The sequence below is a fragment of the Lissotriton vulgaris genome, unplaced genomic scaffold (genome assembly GCF_964263255.1).
Source record: "Lissotriton vulgaris unplaced genomic scaffold, aLisVul1.2 SCAFFOLD_2360, whole genome shotgun sequence".
Classification (NCBI taxonomy): Eukaryota; Metazoa; Chordata; class Amphibia; order Caudata; family Salamandridae; genus Lissotriton; species Lissotriton vulgaris.
The window spans coordinates 73,938-99,104 of NW_028254721.1; the positions used below are offsets into that span (position 1 = coordinate 73,938).

The window sequence follows — 25,167 nt, forward strand, 5'->3', positions numbered from 1 at the left end:
AAAAAACATATAGTGCATGCTCTTTGGGTGGTCTTTGCTACATGGTTCAACAGCAGAACAAGGCCCTAAGTATCTGAACAGCAGAACCCAGGACTAAGTGTCTCGACAGCAGAACCTGGCCCCAAGTGCCTCAACAGCAGAACCCTGGCTTGGGTACCTCAACAACAGAAGAGGAGACCCCGGCCCTAGCCTTAGTCAGGGTTCATCCCTGCACATCAGAGTGAGTATAAAGGCTGCTGCTCCTGGGGTCTGTAAGAGAGCTTAAGCCAAAGCGGAATTACCAACCGATAAAACCACCCCATCCAAAGGAGCTGTGACCAATGAACAGCGGCTGGATGACGTCACTCTTCTAGTGAGTGTACACTTGAGGCTTCACTCCCTCTTTATTTATGATAAGATTGGGTGCTCGGGTTCCCCAATAGTTGTTGTTTTCTTTCAGTGGGTAATAATGAGGACGGTGTAGTTGTTGTTTCATTAATTTACTCAATGGATTAAGTTGTTTTTTAAAGGACATCTTTTTGAGTGCTTTGTTCCTGACAGCCTGCTAATAACAAGGCACTCACGCACCCCGGAGACAGGACTGAGTGACCAGGGCCAGGTTCTCACGCAGCAGCTGAAGGACAATGAATCACACAGTAGTATCACCAATGAAATTGCCAGCTGTGCTAAAAAAACAGAGCAGTGAGCAGAATGAAAGATGAAGGGAAGCCTCAAACATAAAATACTCTGAAAGTAACCAGGAGAATGTCAGGGTCACAAACTGTGAAGGTGCACAGAGGCACTGGGTCATACTGCACTAAACAGGAGGTGAACCCCGGTTCATACTGCCTTAAACAGGAGGTGAACCCTGATTCATAATGCCCTAAACAGGAGGTGAACCATGTCCACCTGCCTCCCAAGTCAGTCCTTCTCGGATGATGATGAAGCGTGAAGTGCGCTGGCACTTAGCTGGGCTCCTGCACACGCTGCTGTGCTCTCAGCTCCTGCGTTGTGCTCAGTGTTGTTGCATGGTTTTTAATTTCTATGGAGTCAGTTTCCCGGATGCGCTAATAGATTTTGAATTTCACGAAATGCTTCTTTAACAAGTGTGTGAAATCGTTTCCATACCGTAAACAATCCCAAGTCTGACTCTTGTGTGCCAAGCACAAGAATCCTAGATAAGGTTTAAAATGCACTCCCCTTGCAGAGAAATGAAAGAGAAACAAGTCGGTTTACACTTTTATGGATTTAAAAAATTGCTTGAAACCGAATTAACTTTATTGTGATGACAATGATGATGGTGAAGGGACAACGCAGTCCTCCACATTAGACGAATTAGAAGCTGTTAATCACAGGAGTCAGACCGACATTTGAAACCCTGTCTTTGAAAAACAGAAAGTGTTACAAGAAATTCACCACCAGGGCCTCTTAATGGCTTATATTATCCAGCTTAGCTCTTCGAAGGTCATCTAGGGGTGCTGCAGCTCCGAGGTCCGCCAGGTTACAGCGCCCCTGCTGGGAGAGACAGTGTGAGGTCTGCTTCGGAGAAGGCGCTACATCTCGAGCAATGGAAGCTGGTGCCAGGGGTCGCAAAGGCGGCAGAGGGGTGTGCGTGTGCCTGTATGTATAATCTCAACATCCCTGCAGTGTGCCAGTTAGTCCATGTGTGCATGCAATATAACAAAGCCAGAGCTATTGACCTTGCCAGTGCTTGTGCATATAATACTTAATACCTGTAAAGTGCGAGTTTCCAAGAGCTCTCAGTTTAGGAAGAAAGGGGAAATGTAGAAAAAAAAAACAATGCACGGACAGCGGAGTGCGGGCGGGGTTGCCAAAATGTATGGACAGTGGATTGCGGGCGGGGGGATGGGGGTGCAAAAAACCACGGGCACCGGGCATAATAATATTATACTATGGGGTACTGGAGACAAGGACACACCGTGAAGAGACGTAGTGCGCATGCGCTCAAACGCTAGGCTGAAGAAACCCCAATGCACAGACAGCGGAGTGCGGGCGGGGGGTGCGAAAATTCATGGACAGCGGATTGCGGGCGGGGGATGGGAGTGCCAAAAACCACAGAAAACGGGCATAATAAGATTATACTTTGGGGTACTGGAGACAAGGACACAACGTGAAGAGACGCAGAGCACATGCGCTGCAACGCTAGGCGAGGGAGACAGGGCGGTCACCAACCCCACTTCCAAAGAAACCGGACAGAAAACCAACGACTACAAATCTCACATCTCGAAAGCGGGCAGTGCATGCGCTACAAAACAGGCGAGACCTAAGGGTCAGGGCCTAAGGGAGACCGGGCGGTCACAAACCTCACTTCCAAAGAAACCGGACAGAAAACCAACCACTATAGTTCTCATAAGCGACAGCGCATGCGCTGAAACGCAGGCGACACCTAAAAAGGGGTGGGGGAGACAAAACAAGCCAACTCCTGCTCATCAAGGCTCTATTGTGGCTATTCCGCCTCTTTCTGATGCACTGATTTTAAGAATCGAACAGTCAATCACTATCCTATTACAACCCCTTGTGGACAGACTGACCAGTATTGAGGCCAACATTGCATCACTTTGTCCAACAGGGGGAGGTCCAACACAGTCTAATAAAATCGCTTGGGTATCTGAGACATCTTCCCATAATTACTTAAAGGTTCCACCTCTGTCCCCCCCCCCAACAATTGTAACAACAACCAGGGTTCAAGGAGAGCTGGAAATGGCGGAGGGACAAAAATCCATCATTTAATATAACATACCATGTGTATTTGTAAAGCGCACGTTCACCCAGAAGGGTATCTTGGCTCTGAATAACAGATGTTTATTGTTACTCAACTCAATGGTTCTCATTTTATTGACCTCAGATGGATGAAAGGCTGAGTGGACCCACTGGCTTTTGAACATGTGACCATGAGGTCGAACACAGGCTCGTGCAGTGGACGCATTAGTCCACTGAGCTACCAGACAAGGATCATTTTGGACGTATACCCCATATGGCGCAGAGGGACCCTATAAGTTTAGTTCAACTCCCAACCCAGCCAAACAACTGTGAGCCCCCCTCATTCGGGTTCCGCCAATTCCAACGCCCCCACAGCTTCAGGGGACATCTAAGGGCCCTCCATCGCCATTGACGAGACCTGAAGGAGAGCATTCGCTGGAAAGAAGGGGCCAATTAGACTTCCATAAGAGATTGGTCCTCCCACCAGCAGCCTGCCCCTATGTGATAATTTTGGTGAATGTCCCGGAGTTAACCAGAACCCAAAAGGAAACAACGGACCAACTTATGTCAAAAGCATGCCATTGGATTAGCAAACATGTGGGGGGTCGAGGAAGATTATTTCCCGAATTACAATGGCAAGAAGGGTGGGTTGGGTGGGGGACTCAAAAAAAAGCCTCTGGGGGACTATGTGGTAGTACATTTTAACCCGCACTACATGGTCCACCAAATGCTTTGTTTATTGCCTACATGGCCATCATTGAACTCCCAAACATTTGCATTACCGCTGGGCTTCTTCTACAAACCAGCTAGGACCAACATTTGGGGGCAAGGCCCCGTGATTCTTCCCAGTCACCATTGCTTAGAGCCCAAACCTATTCCTTTGAGCATACACTTTTATTATTTCCTTCCCAATCCACAATCGATTTACTGCACTGACAGACCTCGAAGCCTGTGATTGACAGAGGAAGAACAGGAGAACCCCTACCCCTGCACCCAGTTGTAACATATCCGGGTCAGAGAATTCCATGCATGGCAATATCTGATCAGACTGATTACATTAGGGTAATCATTTGGAATATTGCAGGACTGAGTTCCAAATTGTCCGACCACGAATGCCTAAATATTATCACTACTTATGACCTAATATGTTTACAAGAAACATGGGAAATTGGACCAATTTATCTAGTTGGTTACCCCTCTTTTTACACTCTTGCCCTCCCATCAAAATCAGGCCGTGCCAGGGGAGGGATTCTGATGCTGCTGAAAAACACCTTAAGACTGGAAGTCTTGTCAACCCATAACGACTCCCCTTATTATAACCTTTTACATGTTAAGGGCACAGGTGGTAACACCGTCATCATAATGAATTATTATAATAATAACTAAACGGGTGATATGAAAAAGGTTGCTGATCTGCTGGAATGAAAAATTAACGCACTTTTTAATACTTTTAAACAGATACAGAACATTTTATGGGCGGCAATTTTAATGTGCACAGTTTTCTAAATAAAGCAGTATGTGGCCTAACTGATGAGGCAGGTGAGTCTATTCCTCATTTCATGCATAACCCCTATGGAGATGCACTGAATAGACTACTTATTAACAACTTAGAAATCCAGAACCCTATCAATACAAGCTCAGGTATGCTTAAAAAAAACCCACAAACAATCGTTATTTCCAGCCAGGGTTCCACTATAGATTATTTGATAGTTTCGAACCCTCTCAAAAAAACTTGTCTCTAACGTCCAAATAAAGGCTTTTAACTATAGTGATCATGCCACTATCACCGATAAATTGGTATGGGAAGGAACTTATCCCAAGCAGATGAGGTATGTCAAACCCATGATAACAAGGAATAATGGGATTATCCTTAAATGGGCCACAATTGATAAAGCAAATATAGTCCCTATTGAGGTTGCAAATAGGCAGATTGATATAATGACCGGTCTAGAACCCAATTATGATCCAACTAAGGTAATGACTGCCTTCAAACAGATCTTAGTCGAGATAAAAAAATCACTTAACTAGAAAATGTTCTACTACTAACTCTTTAGCCCCTAGATGGTTCGACCAAGCTTTCACAAGCTCCCTATCAAATTTACAGTAGGCGCTTAGAACCATCCCAAGAGACGTGGATCAAGTCAAGCTTCTCCGTCACCGGTACAAAGAGACTAGGAAGGCCAGAATTAGAACCTGAAGGAAGAAGCATGGGATCAACTGCACCAAAACCACCATTTCTAACAATACCAACAATTTTTGAGGGTAATTAACACTCTCTTTCTCAAATCATTTACAGGCTAAAGCTTAGACTGTCATGTGGACGAGGAATCTTGGGTTGCCTACTTTTCCTCAATATTCGTTCCAACTGGTGAGGGAGAGAACTCACAGCGGTTAGCTAATATGCCACCAACTAAACCCATTCTCCTTTTTAACCACCTTTAGATAAGAGAGGCCCTCTCGCAGTGCTCCAGTAATTGAGACCCTGGCCCGGACGGTACCCCAATAGATTTGTTCTCCCAACAGCCGGATCTATGGGGATCAGTGCTGACAAATGTTTTTAATGCAGATTCATGGTCTAAATTGATTCTAATTCATATCCATAAGAAAGGAGATACATCTGAGGCTAAAAATTACAGACCAAATTCACTCCTGGACAGCACAGCTAAATTCATGAGTCGAGTCCTACTGAACAGTTTGGAGGAATGGGCCACCATTAACAATCTGATCCTGGTACAATATGGATTTAAAAAAGGGTAAGGTACCTAGGACCAATGCCTTAACTTAAGTCTGTTAATTTCCAAGTAGAACCAACCCAAGTATGGCAAGCTATACCTGGCATTTATGGACTTATCTGCAGCGTTTGACTGCATCGTCCACCATCATCTATGGAGGATAATGAAGGAGATGGGCTTTGATGAGGCAATTATCCCCTTATCAGGCAGCTGTACTCTTTGGCTTCGGCCAGCGTCTGCTATGGGAAGCAGGGAGAGTGCACCAGGTGGTTCCCAATCAACAGGGGGGTTCGACAGGGCTGTATCCTTGCCCCATTTCTTTTTTCAATCTACACTAATGGGGTGGAAGCACCCCAGTTAGACTCAACGTCAGATGTCCGAAACATGAATAAAGTGCGCATCCCAATTCTCCTTTACGCAGACGATGCGGTGCTAATTGCCCGTACGGGTCTAGCTCTACAGAAACTTTTAGAGATCTATTTGAACTACATGCATAAATTGGACCTGAAAACCAATGAGGCAAAGTCCTTTATTTTAATCACTGGTCGTAAGGATAAGAAGGTACCAAATCTCCATATAGCAGGTCAGAAAGTGACTCCGATACTTTCTCTTATCTAGGGGTGACCTTAGTAGACAATTAAATTGGTCAAACATTATTACCACGAAGGGCCTCAAGTTAGAAACAAGTATGAATGCCCTATACTCCTTTACAAAAAGCTAGGAGCAAAAAACCCTTGACATGTTAAAAAAAGATTATATGGCCAAATCTATTTCGGTAGCAAACTAAGGGGCAGGTATCTGGGGACACTCCAACTCCTCAGCTCTCCAGACCATTGAGGATACCTTCTGGAAAAAACTAGTAGGCCTCCCCATAAGCTGTTAAAATTGTATTTGTCATACAGAATTGGATGTCCAATACATAATTGATCTGACTAGTCTTGCCCATGGTCCCTAGGTACCTCTTGGGTTCCCTTGTTACGATAAAAAAAACCAATCCTATTAAGGCATTCCATATGGAGAAGTGAATCTGTTAACCTCACTCAAAAGTTTATCATAGATTGTCTCTCTTTAGAACATTCCCAGAGGATCCCTTGGATTACCTTTGTTAAAACAGTTTTACCTCCCTTGGTTTAGAGCATTTATTTGTGACGCCAACTAATTGCTCCACCATTACTAAAAAGGAAATTAAAACACGATTCCTAAAACAAAGGGCAAACAAGAGACTTAAAACTATCAGCTCAAAACCCCCAGTAAAATATTACTTAGACGGACCGATTAACCAGGAAGGGACAGCTCCATACCTATTTTCTGTGACAAACTCACGCCACAGATTTATTTTACTTAGGTTTCGTCTGAATTTTCTTCCTTGGATGTTGGCTTATTTGTCAGGAATTTTTGCCTTGCACGTGCTCCCGCCTTGCCCATGTGATGGGGTGTCCACCCAATCTAATTTGCACATTTTCTTCTTTTGTAACATTTATGTGGAACACCGTAAAAGATTTATACTCCCAATCATGCGCAAATATAACTTCAGCCAATGTCGGCCAGAAATGTTCTTTTTACAATCATTGCCAGATCATCTTGTCTGTTATTGTGTTGCTTCATTTTTAGCAATATCTCGGAAAACCAGGCGACTGTATAATATCCTAGAATGAATTGTATGTTCTAACTATGTTTATTATGGATGATTTTAACAGCCTATTTTAACAATCTGTATATGGATGGATGGATGTTTTTATTTTGTATGCTTGTACTTTTATGATCTTATCAAGTAAGCATTGAATAAAATGATTTGACTGACTGACTTATTCCATCACTGAAATGACAGAAACGAGCATCAGACCTATGGCGTTATTGGGTTGCAAAATTGGTTGTAATTGGTTGACCAAAGCACATTTAAAAATATTGGGATGACAGCACTAATTTATTACACCACTATAGTTCTCAGAACGCAAAGGATCCAAATTAGGCATCTTCAATTGACTCAGGGGCTCACAACAGATTTTACATCAGATTAAATTAAACTGGTATAAAGTTAGTGAGATGTTAATCTGTATGCCTATTTTTGTTGTTACATTGGTTTTGCAAAGGTCTTGCTGTAAATATATTTTAAGTATTGAAAATGCATTGATGATTCACATTAATGAGAGACCTTGTTCTGATGTCTATTGCAGCAAAATGTTGTGTGTTCCCTATGTCTACATAGAAAAATGTGAATAAAAATTAAATAGGATTAACCCCTCAAGAAACCTGTAGCTGGAGTGCTCGAGATTCCAACTTAGAGATGGTCAGCCAATTCTAGATGAGACGTTACGCTTTGCTGCATGATTTGGCAGATGCCTTAAGGATAAAGTGGACAAAGAGAGCCTTTGGAGCACACGTTGCTTGTGCAGTGAGGGAAAGAATTATATATGGGGAGTTGTGAATACCAACAAGAGTAAAGCGTGAATTTTCCATGATGCAACTTAGAACTCCAAGATGAAAAAAAATCATTTTATTTAGTTACCCAAGCTTTAATTTTATGTTATGCATGTCCCCCCACTTCCCAAATTAATATCCTGCTGCTGTCATCAGCTGTGCTGGAGTAGAGGAGTAATGGGGGGGGGGGGCAACCATGACATGGCCTCACCTACACCAGACCATGCCCTGTATTAAACCTGGTGTCCTTCCACGCACCCCCACTACCCTCTAACTATCCCTTCCTTCCACCATCCAAATTTTTAAAAGTGCCTGGCATCCATCCACCCTCCCACACCATCCTTGGCATTACCTTCCCACATACTAAAAAACAATGCACCTGGTTTTCCTGGCAACAACCTCCCGACAACCACCTCCCACCAACCTCAGCATTTGATTTACCATTCGTCACCCAATTTTAAAAACCTGCTGTTCTGACAGGTATGTACCCTCTCTCCAATTTCTCCCTCTTCCAAATATTAAAAAAACAGAAATACTTGGCATCCTGACACCTACCTCAACATTCACTTTATCACGCCTGAATTGAAAGAAACTACTATCCTGCCACCCATACACACCACACTCTTTAATTCACTCTCTTCCCTGGCCAAAGGAGTTATTTAAAAAACGGATCTCCTTCCTCCAACCCCCATTACCTTATGTGCCTTCCTTCCCCCTCTGACACTAAAGTGCACTGCTCTGCACTGGAGCAGAGAGCCAGGGTCTCACCAGAAGGCTCTAAGAGAGCCCTGACAACTCTTGTGTAGCATTGAATAACCGGACTAGGGATTCCTGTAAAGGATTCCAATGGAAGCCATACACCCCACTGGAGTTCCTTTCGCTTCAATGGGAGTCAATTTTTAGTTCAGGTTTAGAGCATTCTGATGCTAAAACATTCAAGAATCAACTTTGGGGTTATATGACAGAACAAAGTCATGCTTGGGATTGCACGTTTGAAGTGCGATTTTCTCTCAACTTTCACATAATTCAATACAAAAATTGGAAACAAACAATGGTTCAACGGTGTGTGGTGAATTTCTTTTTTTCTGATACGCCAAAAGTTTGAGGATTAACTTTCATAGCACATATAAATGGTAACTAAAAACGGGACTTGTTACAAAACATGCAGGAAAACCAAAGAGATGCAAATAAGCTTGCATAGTTTGTTGGTGTCAGGTACTCTGAAAATATAAAAGTAGAGACCGAGATGACACAACTTAAAATTTTCAACCACATCCTGACAATTAACTCAGCAGAATCCTCCATGAGGTAGCTGCTACAAAACATGTTATATTTGTTCTCTCAAAGTGCAATGGGCCACATAATATAAAGCAATAATAACAGGCTGTTAGCATCCAAGTACCTTTCATCATCACGCAGCCACACTGGATTCTTTGGAATTTGTGCTTCAAAATATTTAGATGCTTTGTAACAGAAATCACTGCAAAAACACTGAAAAAATATGTGATTGTACAAACAAATTTAGATACATTGGCAAACAATATTTCTCACACATTTGCTCTTTTGTAATTGCACTTATCTTTCCATACATAAAAATCTCAAACCTAGTCTTTTCATAATGGTCTCTAGGAGGAAGTGAAAGTAAAGTCTTGCATGCATAAAGCACATGAATTGCAGGCTCAAACCTGCAGAGACAGATGTGCATGTGGTAGGAACCACTTTCTTACCTTTGGTAACACGTTATCTGGTAGACAAATATTTAGCTGCAGTGTCACAGGTATTAAACTTGATCCAGGAATTTTCTAGCAGCGTCTCTGCAAACTGGTAGGTGGCATCGCTCTGATCAGCTTGGTCGAGAGTAATATTCATGGGCACCCTGACATCAGTTTCTTTTTGTGACATTTCTGCACCAGAAGCACAGAGCTACAACAGAATGCTGATGGAGCAGTGTGTACACAATAAGGATCTAACAAGGGTCACTCTATGCAGAGAAATCCGTTTAGAGAGCGGGGAGAATGGGATGGTCGGTAAGAAATCTGTGGCTAGACAGTCTCTTTACCAGATAAGGTATTATGGACGGTAAGTAACTTGTTCATCTGATAGATATTTCTAGCTGCAGATTCTATGTCAGGACCGGAGGCTTCAGATTATGCTTTTTCCTTCTTTGCTGTTTATTCATCACAACACACAGCAGCCAAAAAAGCAATAACATGAGCCCTAAACCCTGAACAAAGGTAAAAGGGCTAAAATCACAACAACAACATTTTTCTCATTAAACTACAAGTCCCATGACAGCAAGTCAGGCAGTCCACAGCATAGTCCTTCCTCCATATCCATGCAGGTTAGAAAGGACGTCCTCCCTGTGCCTACCTCCTCTTTCTTCGCTGCTTCGCAGCCAGTTAAGTGCTTCTCCTTGTCTTCCCCTTTATGTGGATGTTTGGAGTTCTTATTCGGTGTAGTTTTATAATTGGGTTGCTGTTGCGACTGTATATTTCTACTGTTGCTCTGTTTTTCCTTTTCAGAGCCCCTTCGTAGCCGCGGGGAGGTTCGCGGTCCCTTCCGCGGCTTTTACCCAGTTTCGCGGCCTCCTCCAGCCGCTAGGGGGCGCCAGAGCGTCTCGCTGGTCCCAGCGCGGTTTTCTCCTCAGGAGGGACGCGCTGGGAGCCGCGAGTCGCCGGAGCCCCTGTTGCCACCTCACCGTAACGCCCAGAGCCTTTCCTGGGTCAGTACTCTACCCGTACTTTGCCTTTGACGCCCCGACGGGGTCTGTACAGCGGTAATTACCGTGTTGCCGTCCGCGGGCGTTGTTTCGGTGGGGACGCTCTGTGACAGCCTGCTTCTAATTAACGCAAGCGCACAGGGAGGTGGTGTGGACCCTGTTCTCGCAAGGGTCGGCGAGCTTGGGGTCTGTGTCCCCCCTCCCCCTCCGTCCCCCCCTCCCCCTCCCTCCCCCACTCCGGTTACACCGGGGCCAAAATCGGCAGATTCTATCTGCACCACAGTTTGCACGGGTAATGCCTGCTGCCCTGATCTTGTGCCTGCAGCTTCTCTACCATCTTGGGCCTGCAGCTTCTCTAGCACTGTGGACCTGAAGTGCTGGGCATGGATCAGGAGGACAATTATTACGAGGAGGAGGAATCCCATCAACATTTGAATGATGAGGAATTCTATAGCGCTGTAGACAGCTCTATTTACAGATGCGTGCAGGAGATAGTAGGTCCTATGGAGGACCGCCTCTCTGCTCGCATCACACAGGAGTGTGAGAGAGTCACTCAAGCCCATTTAGGGATGGCAAGCTCGACGGCAGCCCCTGCGAGCTGTTCACCGCCTGCCCCTAAGAAGGTGTGTAAGGAGTGGGTTCCCGGGGCGACGCAGGGTGTGGACAGGGACGCCTTTGAGCGCCTGCGTGACGCTTTTCTAGCCAAGGCAACCGCGTCCACCCCTGCGCCTCCGTCAAACCCGGATCCTTCGGGGTCCATAGCCACGGCTCCCTCCTCCCCGGGTGGTATGTCACCGGCAGACACCGATGACGAGGATGGGTCTGTGCGTTCTTGGCGCCCTTCGGGCTCCGCTGCCGACTTGCCCCAGGACAGCTCGGGTATGCTAGACCCGGATGAAATAATGCATACGAGGTCGGCTGCCTGGACTCCGGGGGAAAAGGTGGCGAAGTTCGTCGCGGGACGCCTCCGCAAGCCCCTAGCGAATGAGGCGAGGAGTTGTCTGCGGGGAGAGTGCCCTAGGCCTATGTTGGAGGGCAAAGATGGCCACCTTCCTTGCGAAATTCGTTAAAGACCCTCGCAAGGAGATTGATCGGTCCTGGCGTTCCTGCCAGGATAAACTTTTGGATGCCATAGGCCCAATCACTAAGATACTTGACATGGCTGAAGAAGCTAAGGTATCAGGGACGCCAATTTCTCCAGACGTGCTATCTAATTGGGCTCAGAGAGTGGTAGTATTCCTGGGAAATGCAAATTGTGCCCTCTCGACCGAGCGTCGTAGGTCCCTCTTAATTAAATTGGACCCGAAGCTGGGCGACTTGGCCTCTTCTGAGGCGGGGGCGGTAGCCCAAGGGGGACTCTTTGGGGACCCTTTCATTAAAGAGTTGGGGAAATTCGTTTCCACCTTTACGTCCCTGGACAGGGCCCAGTCGAGCATAAAAAAGGTTTTCCAGCAGCGTTTCTCCCGGGGGTCTGGTCGCGGTGGGGGCCGCGCGACCGGCCGTGGCGGCCAGCAGCAGGCTGGCAACAGGAATCAAGGCTCCGGGAGAGGCCAATTTAACGCCTCCTCCAACTACAACACCTTCTACCCCACCAGGGGCCAGCGCATCCGAGGCAGAGGTGGTTTCAAGAACTCCGTTGGAAACAGTTCAAACGGTGAGTGTCATCCCGGCGGCTCAAGTCCGCATTGGGGGGAGGTTGGCTTTGTTTCCGGAGGCCTGGGCCGCGATCACATCGGACTCATGGGTCTTGCAGACCGTCCGAGGTTTTCGCATAGACTTTTACGATCGGCACTACCAGCGAAGGCCTCCACATCCTATCGCCTTTTCTCACGCAGATGCGCAGTTGGTCGACAAAGAGGTCTCCGACTTACTGAACAAGGGAGCCATTTGTCTTTCGACGCAACACCCTGCCGGTTTTATGAGCAATCTATTCCTAGTGGAAAAGACGGATGGAGGCAAACGACCGGTAATCAACCTCAAAGAGTTCAATGGATGGTTGGTTTACCGGCATTTCAAGATGGAAGGTATCCATCTGTTGCGGGACGTGCTACTTCCCGGCGATTGGATGGTCCGGCTGGACTTCAAGGACGCGTATCTAGTGGTGCCCATTCACCCCCCGCACCGTTATTTTCTTCAATTCCAGTGTGGAGGTCAGGTTTTCGAGTTTACCGCCCTTCCATTCGGGCTTTCCTCGGCGCCTTGGTGCTTCACCAAGCTTCTCCACCCCGTGGTGGAACACTTGCGGAGCCAAGGGGTGCGGATGATTGTCTATTTGGACGACATCCTGTTGATGGCGCGATGTCCCAAGAAGCTATTGCTTCAACTTCAACAAACAGTGTTCCTGCTCCAGGGGCTAGGGTTTGTCGTGAACGAGGAAAAGTCGGTTCTCTCTCCTTCTCAGTCGGTGGTGTTTCAGGGGTTTACGGTGGACTCGGTGCAGTGCACCCTGAGTTTACCACCCAGGAAGATAGGGAAGATCCGTCACATTTTGCGCCAGACGATCTCGAGGTCGCACACTTCCCTCTGCCAGATTGCCCGGGTGGTGGGGTTGCTTTCTTCGTCCATCAAGGCAATCTTCCCGGGTCCCCTACACTATCGAGCCCTTCAGCGCCTCAAGCCACACCATCTACGTCGGGGTTTGACCTACGATCAGGTGGTCCCTCTCTCCGCCGAAGTGAAGGAGGAAATGGCATGGTGGCTCGCTCATATAGAGGCCTGGAACGGTCGGGCGATTTTCGGACCAGTTCCGGACCTGGTGATAGAGTCCGACGCCAGCAGAGCCGGTTGGGGCGCCCGTTGCGGAGAGTTCTCTACAGGCGGCGCCTGGTCGTTCGAGGAGCAGGAACTGTATATCAACTGCTTAGAGCTGTTGGCGGGGTCCTTCGCGGTGCGCTGTTGGACCAAAGAGTCAGTTCGTTCCTGTGTCCTGCTTCGGATGGACAACATATCTGCTGTCCGCTACGTCAACCATCTGGGTGGGCCTCGCTCCAAGGCCCTCGCGGATCTAGCAAAGGATTTCTGGGATTATTGCCTGGCACACCACGTCTCAGTGACGGCGGAATACTTGCCGGGCCAGGCCAATCAAGTAGCGGATTGGCACTCCCGCCACTTGAGGGATTCCAGTCAGTGGAAGCTGGACCCACAGGTCTTCAGGTGGCTGGGCAGAGTTTGGGGCCAGTTCTCGGTGGATCTCTTTGCATCCCGCCTGGACCATCAGTCGCCGCGGTTTTTCAGCTGGATGCCTGTCCTTCTCGCGGAAGCCACGGATGCTTTCCTCCAGGACTGGGGTCCAGAGAGGTCGTACGCTTTCCCTCCGTTTTCGATGATACTGAAGGCGGCAGCCCAGATTCGCCGCCAGCGAGCGGAGGTGATCATGCTGACCCCCTGGTGGAGGTCTCAAGTGTGGTTTCCAGTTCTTCTGGAACTTTCTTGGGATTCTCCAATCCTACTCCCCTGGTTTCCGCATCTTCTTCTCAACGCGGACGGGGACCCCCATCCTCTGGTGATGCAGAGCTCTCTCCACCTCATGGCGTGGAGGCTTTCGGGCGACGCTGGTCGCTCCCAGGCCTTTCGGGACCGGCTGAATTGTTCTTCTCCAAGGCCTGGGCCGGTAGCACGGCGAAACGATACTGCTCGGCCTGGAATAAGTGGTCTCGTTGGTGTCTTCGACGAGGTTTGGATCCCATGGTCGCAGGAGTCGTGCCAGTTCAGAATTTTCTGGCGGACTCGGCTTCGGCCGGCATGGCATATCGCACTGTCAATGCAATGCGTTCGGCGATCTCAGCAGGCCATAACCCGGTGGAAGGTGCACCGATTGGGGCACATCCCTTTGTCTGTAGGCTTTTGAGGGGCATTTGCCTTTCCTTGCACCCGGAACCGCGATATTCTGTTCTTTGGGACGTTAACCTTGTGTTGAATCTTTTTTTGTCTTGGCAGCAGAATAGGTATTTGTCCTTGAAAGAGCTCGGACATTCAAGTCATTTGTAAACATGTAGGAGAGGGGGAGTTTGATCGAGAAGTCTAGTGACATGAGCGGTCATCCATTTTCAATGGACTGAGCATTGTCATGTGTCCCTGTCTGGGTTTCAGACAGATCTGCAGGAGATTAAGTCAACTAGTGACAGATGTCATTGCCAGAAGGGGGAATAATATCAGTCCAGTGGCTGTATCCAGGCCCAGAAGAGAAGGCGCTTGGGGGATAGATGCATTGGCAAGTTTTTGCCCTCAGGACACTTCTGAATGCTTTTCAATCTTTTCATCTAATTCCGAGTGTTCTGACAAAGATCAGGAAAGACAACGCTTTGGCGATCATTGTAGTCCCTTTCTGGCTATGCTCATCTTGGTTTCCTCTTCTTCATCAGATGACAAAGGGTCCAGAATAGGTAAGTTAGATTCTACCTTCTTGTCTTCTATCCAGTTCTGAGCCAGGCAATGTTGTCACGTCTGCAGTTGATGACATGGAGGTTGAAAGGGTAGTTCTTCAGGGGAAAGAGTTATCTAAGAAGTTAATTGTGGTTGGATAAGGTTGTAGGAAATGTTCTACTTTATGTCTTACCATCATCAATGGTGAAATTTTAAGAAATGGAGTTTAAACAATGTGACTGAGTCAGTGTCTTCTCTTTACGGCCTGCCTATTGCTACCTTATGGCTTTAGTTCGCCACAATAAAGTCATTTATAGAACCTTGGAAAGGGCTTCTCCGACCATTGGGCCTTGTGAAAACACTTTTTAGATATGTCTTCACATGATAACTTTCCTTCTAAGCTACTTTCACCACATCCCGTTTAACCCCTCTGTTGTACCTTTCAATCAATCAATCAATCGAAGCATTTGTATAGCGCGCTACTCACCCGGAGGGTCTCAAGGCGCTTGGGGGGGGGGGGTCCACTACTGCCCGAACAGCCAGGTCTTGAGTTGCTTCCTGAAGGAGAGGTGGTCTTGGGTCAGGCGGAGGTGGATGGGGAGGGAGTTCCACGTCTTGGCCGCCAGGTAGGAGAAGGATCTTCCTCCTATTTTGGCTCTTCGGATACGGGGAACGGCGGCGAGGGCGTGGCTGGTCGATCGTAGCTGGCGGGTTGGAGTGTAGAAGGTCAGGCGGTCGTTGAGGTATCTGGGGCCTTGGTTGTGTAGAGATTTGTGTGCGTGGGTGAGGAGGCGGAACGTGATTCTCTTGCTGATGGGGAGCCAGTTCAGGTCTCTCAGATGTCCGGCGATGTGGCTGTGTCGGGGGATGTCCAGGATGAGTCGTGCTGAGGCGTTCTGAATGCACTGGAGTCTTTTCTGAAGTTTGGCTGTGGTTCCGGCGTAGAGGGAGTTCCCGTAGTCCAGTCGGCTGGTGATGAGCGCCTGGGTGACCGTCTTCCTGGTTTCGGTGGGGATCCACCGGAGGATCTTCCGTAGCATGCGTAGGATGTTGAAGCAAGACAAGGAGACGGCGTTGACTTGTCTGGTCATCGAGAGGGAGGAGTCCAGGATGAAGCCCAGGTTGCGTGCGTGGTCCGTTGGTTTGGGTGTGCTGCCCAGGGCAGGGTGGCCACCAGGAGTCGTCCCAGGCGGAGGGTGATGATCCCAGGATGAGGACCCGTCTTATCTGAGTTCAGTTTCAGGCGGTTGTTCATCATCCACTCGACTACGTCTTTCATCCCTTCGTGTAGGTTGGTTCTGGCGGTTGCTGGGTCGTTTGTGAGGGAGAGGATCAGCTGGGTGTCGTCGGCGTAGGAGATGATGTTGAGGTTGTGTTGGCGTGCGATGGCCGCGAGGGGGCTCATGTAGATGTTGAACAGCGTGGGGCTGAGCGTTGATCCTTGTGGTATGCCGCAGATGACTTTGGTGGCCTCTGATCTGAACAGGGGGAGGCGGACTCTCTGGGTTCTTCCGGCGAGGAAGGAGATGATCCACTCCAGTGCCTTCTCCTGGATTCCGATGTTGCTGAGGCGCTGCACTAGGGTGCGGTGGCAGACCGTGTCGAACGCCGCGGAGAGGTCCAGGAGGATGAGTGCCGCTGTTTCTCCATTGTCGAGCAGGGCTCGGATGTCGTCTGTGGCTGCGATGAGGGCGGTCTCGGTGCTGTGGTTGGCTCTGAAACCGGACTGCGAGTAGTCGAGGGGTCCATTCGTCTCGAGGAAGGCGGCCAGCTGTCTGTTGACGGTCTTCTTGATGACTTTGGCAGGAAAAGGAAGGAGCGAGATGGGGCGGTAGTTTTTGAGGTCGGTGGGGTCCGCTGATGGTTTCTTAAGTAGGGCACTGAGTTCGGCGTGTTTCCAGCTCTCTGGGAAGGTGGCAGTGTCGAAGGAGGTGTTGATGATGTCCCGGAGATGGGGTGCGATGATGGAGTCGGCCTTGTTGAAGACGTGGTGAGGGCAGGGGTCGGTTGGTGATCAGGCGTGGATGGAGTTCATTGTGCGGATGGTGTCTTCGTGTTGATCGGGGTCCAGGCGCGGAGGGTGGTGGTGGGGGGCGTTGGTGTGGTCGTAGGGTGTATCCGCTGTGTGCTGAAACTGTTGTGTATATCTGCGATCTTGCTGTGGAAGAACGAGGCGAGCGAGTTGCAGAGGTCTTGCGATGGGGTGATGTTGTTGTTTCCGGCGCTAGGGTTCGAGAGCTCTTTGACGATGTTGAAGAGTTCCTTGCTGTTGTGGGCGTTGTTGTCTAGTCGTTCCTCGAATGCGGTTTTCATGGTGGTGTGGATCAGCTGGTGGTGTTTTCAAGTGGCGAGCTTGAGGGTGGTCATGTTGTCTGGTGTCGGGTCTCTGCACCAGGCTTTCTCGAGGGCTCGGCAGTTCTTCTTAGAGCTCTTGAGTTAGTCGGTGAACCAGGATGCTTTCTTGTTGCCGGGTCTGGTGGGGGGGTCTTCAGTGGAGCGAGGTCGTCTGCGCAGTTGCTGATCCACCTTGTGAGGTTGTTGGCAGCTTGGTTGGGATTCGCTGAGCTGGCGGGAGGGTTCTGGCTCAGGGATGTGGCGAGCTGGTCGGCTGTGATCTTGTTCCAGCTTCTGCGGGGAACCTGTTGCGGGTGGTGGTGGAGGGTGGTCCTTCTGAAGCTGAAGTGGACGCAGCTGTGGTCTGTCCAGTGGAGTCTGGTGGCGTGGCTGAAGGAGATGTCCTTGCTGGAGGTGAAGACAGGGTCAAGCGTGTGGCCGGCGTAGTGGGTGGGGGTGGTCACCAGTTGCTTGAGTCCGAGGTTGGCATGGTTGTCCAGCAAGGTGGTGGTGTTGCGGTCGTTGTTGTTCTCCAGGTGGAAGTTGAGGTCCCCTAGGAGGATGTAGTCAGCGGAGGGGAGGGCTTGCGGGCTGATGAAGTCGGCGATGTCTTCGCTGAATAGTGTGCGTGGTCCCGTGGGCCTGTAGATGAAGGTACCTCTGAGGGTGGTCTTGGGGTCGGTGTGTATCGGGAAGTGCAGGTGTTCGGCGGCGGCGAAGGTGTCCTCGGAGCTGGTCGTGATACGGATGGTGTTCTTGTGGACGATGGCGATGCCTCCTCCTGTCTGGTTGACGCGGTCCCTCCGGGGGATCTTGTATCCGTCCGGGATGGCGATGGCGGGCGCTAAGGAGGCGTTCATCCAGGTTTCCGTGAGGAAGGCGCCGTCTGGGGATGTGGAGTCGAGGAGGTTCCAGAGTTCGACGGCGTGTCTGTGGACGGAGCGGGTGTTGAGCAGGATGCACTTCAGGTGGTTGCTGCTGGTGCTTGGCTTGGCGGGTGCGGTGCAGGTCCGGATGCAGGAGAACTTGCAGGATTGGCAAGTGAAGGGTCCGTGGGTGCGTCCTGGGGTGGCTCGGTGGCAGCCGGGGGTCCGGCCGGTGTTGAGTGCGTTGAGGGTGGCTGCGTCGTAGGTCCGGCGGGTGGGCTGGCATCTGCGGGGACCAGGAGTTCTGGTGCTGGGCGCGGACAGGCGCAGACGGCCTTACCTTTGGCATGCCTTCGGCGCACAAGCGGCGCGCCCGCTGAGCGTCAACTCTGCGCGTACGCATGCACTCTGCCATAAAGGAGAGTGGGGGGGGCAGGGCGAGGGAGGAGCAGCTGGGAGGCGGAGCGGGATGGCCAGTGGGGGGGAGCGTGTGGAGATGCTGGAGGGAGCAGGGGTGGGGCCGCGGGGGAGCAGCGGCAGGGAGCGGGGTGGGGCAGGGAACAACGAGGACAATGGGACAAAACTTACAGGGTAACACGAGGAAAACGAGAAAACGGCAGCAAAATAAACAGCTGACATGAGAAAAACAAACAGGAACAGTCAGGGACAGGGGCCAAACCAAGACAGGGGCAGTCTTGACTCGGCAACGGCGGCGGCAGGGGATCGGGCACACTCTGGGTGGCCACACGGCAAGAGGAGCGACTGGACTGACCAGGTCAGGTCAGGTCACCTTTGGCCTGGTTTTTTTTTTGTTGTAAATTTCTTTATTAGGTTTACATCTCCAGCACAATAAAGCAAGCAAGGTAAAAACATACAGCATAGCCGCCGCTTTCGGGGAGGTCCACATATCAACAACAACAATCTGCAGGTTGTAGAACGATGATGGCGGAGGTTCCTTCGTCTTCCATATTTGCAGTAAAATTTTCGCTTAAACATTATAAAACGAGTCACGTACTCCCTATGGTGGGTCGCCGTGCGTCACTTCGTCCTGAACTGGAGCCTCCCCCCTGCCTAAAGGGCACTGACTCCGAACTGCCCTGTGTCAATTGGGCATCCCAACTCTTGAAACATTGCCCCCCAAGCCAGCAAGACCTCAGGTAGTTTACCATCCCTCCTAGTATTCCGCATGTTCCCTTCCTCTGCCAGTGCCCACTCCCGCAGGTCCGCCCTCCACTTCAGCAGCTTCGGGCCCTGTGGGGACAACCAATGGATTGTAATACGACGCCGGGCTGTGACTAGGCCCAACATTAGGAACCTCCTGCTTACTTTCCGTTTGGGATCCCGGGGGATCAAGCCCAGGAGGCAAGCATGTGGGTCCAGGCCTACTATCCACCCAGTCACCCTCGCCAGAACCTCCAAAACTGACACCCAGTATGACTGGAGCAAGGGGCACGCCCACACCATGTGCATAAAATCCGCCCGTGCACTGCGACATCTTGGGCAGTGGGAATCTCTGGTACTATCAATGGCCTGGAGTCGCTTGGGTGAGAGGTAAGTCATGTGTATAATATTATACTGGATTTGCTTAAAGCGGTTGCTCACTGATACCTTCCGCACACTTTCATGTATTTTTTACCACTCTCAGGGGGTAATCTCCTGCGGACACGCCTACTGCCATTTATCTTCTATCCTCAGGGGCCACAACTTTGTATCCTCCCTTAATGCCCTGTAGAGGTGAGTCACAAACTTACGGCCCCACGCCATCGCCAACATGGTGACCAGAGTGCGGGTGTGCACCGGAGCCTCAGGAAACGAGGGCCAGAGCTGCCGCGCTGTTGGGGCTAGTTTAGCGTATTGGAGAAATTGCCCCGGTACCAGCTCGAAGGAGATCACCGCCTCTTGATAAGTGATAAATTTATCGCCTGGATAAAGGTCAGCTAGCATCAGGCAGCCCCCGTCCTTCCACTTGTCTGTTGACATGACCTGTTCTATCCGGGTAAAGGGTGGCATTAGCCAGAGATCCATGTCAGGGGCGAAAGGCCTGTCGCGAATTAGGCGCCGTACCACTCGATCCCATATCGTGGTCACCAACCGCACTAGTGGGGGGTTGTGGTCTCGTCACCCCCCCACCTGCCACAGCAGCGCTCCCAACTGCCCACTCCCATAAGTACCTGCCAGCAAGGACCTCTCCAAAGAGGGGTCCGTATCCAGCCATGCAATAGCATGTTGCAGTTGTGATGCAAAGTAATAAAGTTCCAGATCTGGGACTTCTAAACCCCCTGCGCCCCATCTACGCTTCAGGACCTCTACTCACCCTACTCCGCTTCCCGTTCCACAATAGGTGGACTAATAGGGAATCCAGTTCTCGAAAGCCCCGGTGCGACAGCTCATAAAAGGACCCTTGCATTTTGTACAGACAGCGCGGGAGGACCACCATTTTGATTTAGGCGATCTTCCCCATCTAGGAGAGTTTAAGGGTGTTCCATAAGGTGATACTTCCTCTCAGACCCCGGATTATCCTTCCCATTTTGTGCTTGAAGAAGGTGGCCGAGTTCCGTCCAATCCAGATCCCCAGATAGCGAAGTGTATCGTCTACCCATGGGAGTCCCACTCCGGTCGTTGGACCCCCTCACAGTTGGGCTGCTCTCCAATCGCGTAGAGCTGAGATTTTGCTTTATTCACCGCAAGACCAGAAGCAGCTGCAAACCACGACAGTGTGGCCATCAAGGTCGGCAATGACTGCGTCGGCGGATTCAAATAAATCAGCGCATCGTCCACATACAGGGACACCACGTGCTCCATATCCTCCACTCAACTGCCCTGACCCTCAAGCCCCGTGCGAAGATGACATACCAACGGTTCCATTGCCAGGGCAAAGAGTAAGGGGTAGAGAGAGGGCACCCCTGACGCGTCCTTCTCGTTATGGGTATTTCGTCCGACACGTATCGTCCCGTGCGGACCCTGGCCACTGGCAGAGTATAAAGCAGCTGTATCCACTTTACAAACCCCTCCCCCAATCCCAGTTTCAAAAGCACCTTCCAGAGATAGGCCTAACGGATCGAATCGAACGCTTGTTCGATATCAAGAAATACTAGTGTGTTTTGCTGGGCCTGTCCCCCCCAAGGCTTGCATGACGTGGGCCAGGCGACGAATGTTCCTCAACGTATTCTTGACCGGAATAAAACCAGACTGGTCGTCGTGGACCAGTCACCTAAGGTAGGGGAGGATTCTACTGGCCAGCACCTGGCTGATAATTTTCAAATCCACATTCAGCATAGGTATAGGCCTATACGATCCGGGAAGAAGAGGATCCTTGCCTGGTTTGGGGATCATGACTATCGTAGCTGCCCGCATGGAATCTGGGAGCGAGCCTGGGTCGTAAGCCTCCGTTGCAATTTCAAGGAGTTTCAGGACCAAAACCCCCTTGAACTCTTTGTAAAGCTCAGCAGATAATCCGTCCATCCCTGGGGACTTTGCTGTCTGCAGGTGGGCTATCACGGCTCTTAATTCCTCCTCCCGAAGGGGCCCCCCCAATTCCTCCTGACTGTCCGCGTCCACATAGGGCAGCTGCACCCCTTCGAGAAATGTTTCCATGCCCTTAGGGTCCGCAGAAGGCTGAGACTGAGTATATTTTACATAGATGGGACCGAAATACATCATTAATCGCCCGTTGAGTATACACCATCTGGCCCTTTTCATTCTTCAGTTGCCAGAATCGGGTGGGGTTGAGTTTCTGCCCAAATTAGATGTGCCAGCAGCCTTCCAGTCTTGTCGCCCTCCGAGTACCATCTCCGCCTGCTGGCCGTTCTATTAAATTTGCCGAGCGAGGCCCACGTGTCCCCCAGCTGTTGCCGCGTGGCCGTCCATTCAGGCAGCCGCTCCTTGTCCGTGGGAAAGTCTTTTTCCATCACTGCCAGACGGTCCTCATACTGTCTGAGATCCTGTTCCAACACCCTTTTTACCCCTACCTCCGTGGACAAACAGATCCCTCGAATTACCACTTTCATGGCGTCCCACTCAGTCGCCCTGGTGCTAGCCGAGCCCCAGTTCACCTCCAGATACTTCTCGAGCCCCTGCAAAATAGCATCTTTATGGGTAGAGTCGCTCAAGGCCTCCGTGTTGAGTCTCCAAAGCGGGATCTTGGGCCGTGGTCTGCCTACCGAATATGTAAGCAGGAGCGAGGAGTGGTCGGACAAGTAGTGAGCCAAATATTAGATCTCCGCTGCTCGATACATTGCCGTTCACTGGAAAAAGAAGTAGTCCAATCTGCTATGGGTATTGGCAGCAGGCGTGTAGCACGAGTACACCCGATGGGCTGGGTTGCGGTGCCTCCATGCATCTAACAGGCTATAACTCTGGAGCATCTGGTTCATCGCTTCCCTCATCTTAGGTTTGGCATCTAATTTAGGGGGGTATCTATCTAGTTCTCCATCAAGGGCACAGTTGAAATCCCCTGTAACAAGTATGTCCGTGTCTGGGTCCAGGTCTAACTGTCGCAGCACCAGACCCAGAAACTCCCAGTCATCACTATTCGGAGCATAAACATTAACCAAGCATACACTACGCCCATCTAACGTCCCCACCACTATCACAAACCTGCCCTCCGGATCCAGTTTAGTGTGCATGGCCTTGAAAGGGACTCCCGGTGCCACCCATATTAACGCACCTCTGGCGAATCAGGAGTAAGATGTGGCGAAAAACTGGCCCGCCATCTACGCTGGACATACTTGAGACAGTCTCCCCAAAGGTGCGTCTCCTGTAGCAATGCAATGCTGACCCCATAGCGCCAGATGTAGGTGGCCACCCTAATTCGCTTAATCATGTTATTGAGCCCCCTAACATTCCATGTTATATGGATGTCATGTTGTCAAATCTGGGCGGACCTGTTTTGCGAATATGTTGAAGGATCAAGTCCCGGTCCTTGAAATTAAAGAACCGGGCTATTATGGCCCTAGGCGGGGATCCCGGCTTCGGCGGCGGCACCAGGGTCCTGTGAGCCCTCTCCACTGCAAACAATTTGGATAATTGCAGATTCGGAAAAACCTTGCCAATCCAGTCCTCAAGGAAAAGGTCCACCACCGTCCCTTCTGTCCGCTTCGGAAATCCCAGGAAGCGAAGATTGTTCCTCCGGGACCGCCCTTCTGCATTCTCCGCCCGCTACTCCAATCGGGCCGTATGATCCTGGATAGCGGTGACTGTCTCCCTCAGCTGATGGACCTTGGATTGCAATACACTCAGGTCTCGCTCCGTGGTGGTAATCCTGTCCACCTTTCTGAGGTCTAGACGCAGATGGTTGATGTCCATGGCCATCCCGTCCATTTTGGTTTTCAACGCCACCCTGGAGTCGCGAATTGCTGCTAAGATATGGGCTTTGTCTCGGGCTGCTGTATCATGGTGGGTCTCCATCTCCGGGTCTACTCTGGGCGTTCCGCCGATGTGGGGCCTGGGACCGTGTACTGCACGATCTTATTCACCTGGGCTCCCCTTGTCTGCCGGTCTTTCCCCATAATAGCGCGGCCACCTCGCAAGGGGGGCCATGGTTATCTGGCGCAACCACAGCTGGGACCACCTCGCGAGTCTCGGCCAGGCCCCGGTTGTAGCCACGCAAATCCTGTCGGTTCCGGCCACAAGTTACCGTCAATGCAGTCCAGGCCAGCTCTCGCGCCACCTCCGGGCCCCGTTAGTGGACGTCGCACCACATCACGCCTGCAGCCCTGGGGTATGTTAGCCACGTCGCCCCCAGCGTTTGTCAGGAAAGTATTGCCTGCGTAGATCTTGCATTCCACACCCCGGTCCTGCGGGATCTCACCTCGAGGTCCCAAAGTCGCGTCCGCGTGCAGCAGCGGATCTATACACTGCCGGTCCACCCCATCAATGAATCGGGGACCTCTGGGGCACTGTACTGCAAGGAGGGGCAGGGGGGACAGGCCTCAATATGTCCAGTACAGCGTGCGGGTCTCCACGCCACCCACTCGGCACCAGGAGCCACGGCGCCAGTGGATCGCACCACACCAGCCGCCCGTGGGCCTAACTCTCCCAATCGACCCTCTCCATGAGCCAGCAGTCTAGAATTCCCCCGCCCCTGAAGCGCCACTGGGTCCAACCGTCCCCCAGGGGGGTGGGGTGGGGTGGGGGGTGGGGGGGACAACACTCAGGCAGTCCGGTCCCCGCGGCCACTGGTCTTACTGTGGGTCTTCCCGGCGTCCTCAGGCAGAGGCAGAGGCAGCCGCAGCCAGGGTGCGAGTAGGCCGCTCCTTCCCGGCCTCGCGTGGATGCAGACGCCGAGGGTCCGCGGCAACCTGCCGGCCGCACCTCATCGATCACCTGCACTCCCCCACCGGGGTCCGCACTCCACCCAGTCTCCTCACACGGGGACACCGCCGGCCTCCAGGGCTTCCTCAGTTGCGAAGGCGCCCCTCACTCGCTCCGCAGCACAGCAGCCGCCATTTGCAGGCAGTAGGTTCCAGCGAATCCGCCGCGGGCCACCGGGCGTTTCTCAGTCGCGAGCGAGGATTTCCACGCAGCTCCGGAACCGCGGAGGTCCAGGGGGGCTGCTCACCTCTGGAGCTGTGTCAAAGATACCAATGTGCCAGGATTATGGAGGCATTGGTGCAGGACCTGGACGAAAACGCGTCTAGCCGGCCATTTTGCTAAGCCACGCCCCTCTGGGCTGGTGTTTTTTTATGGGTTATGTGCTGTTCTCATGCCGCTCTTGAGTCTGTGCAAGCGCGGCTCTATGTGATGCACCAAGAGCGGCTCAGGGCACTGCATATTCTTTTGTAGAATTCTAATGTTTCAAATGTTTTATTCATATGCTATTATAGTTGTTGTTCAGGCGCTTCCACCATAAGTAATACGTTAATGTTTTGAAAAGCAGAGTTTACCAGATGTAGCCTGTGCATCAGTTAAGTCAGTTCCTCTGTGGCTGACCGAGGTGCAGGTTGCACAAGGTGTGGGCTCCACTTCTTTGGAACTTAAATAAAGGTTTTCTAACCTACCTGCATTCGTATTGTAGCCTTGTTGAGCGATACCACCT

At 50.8% G+C, this 25,167-nt stretch overlaps 1 protein-coding gene across 1 annotated transcript in view; it reads right to left on the bottom strand.

Annotated features, from left to right (window-relative positions):
- Nucleotides 1-25,167, bottom strand: part of LOC147659451 (putative RNA polymerase II subunit B1 CTD phosphatase RPAP2) — a 164,222-nt gene that overhangs the window by 44,137 nt on the left and 94,918 nt on the right. The window contains exon 6 of the mRNA XM_086951747.1: nt 9,253-9,341. Coding sequence (XP_086807873.1) covers nt 9,253-9,341 — 89 coding nt within the window. The remainder of the gene's footprint in view (nt 1-9,252; nt 9,342-25,167) is intronic.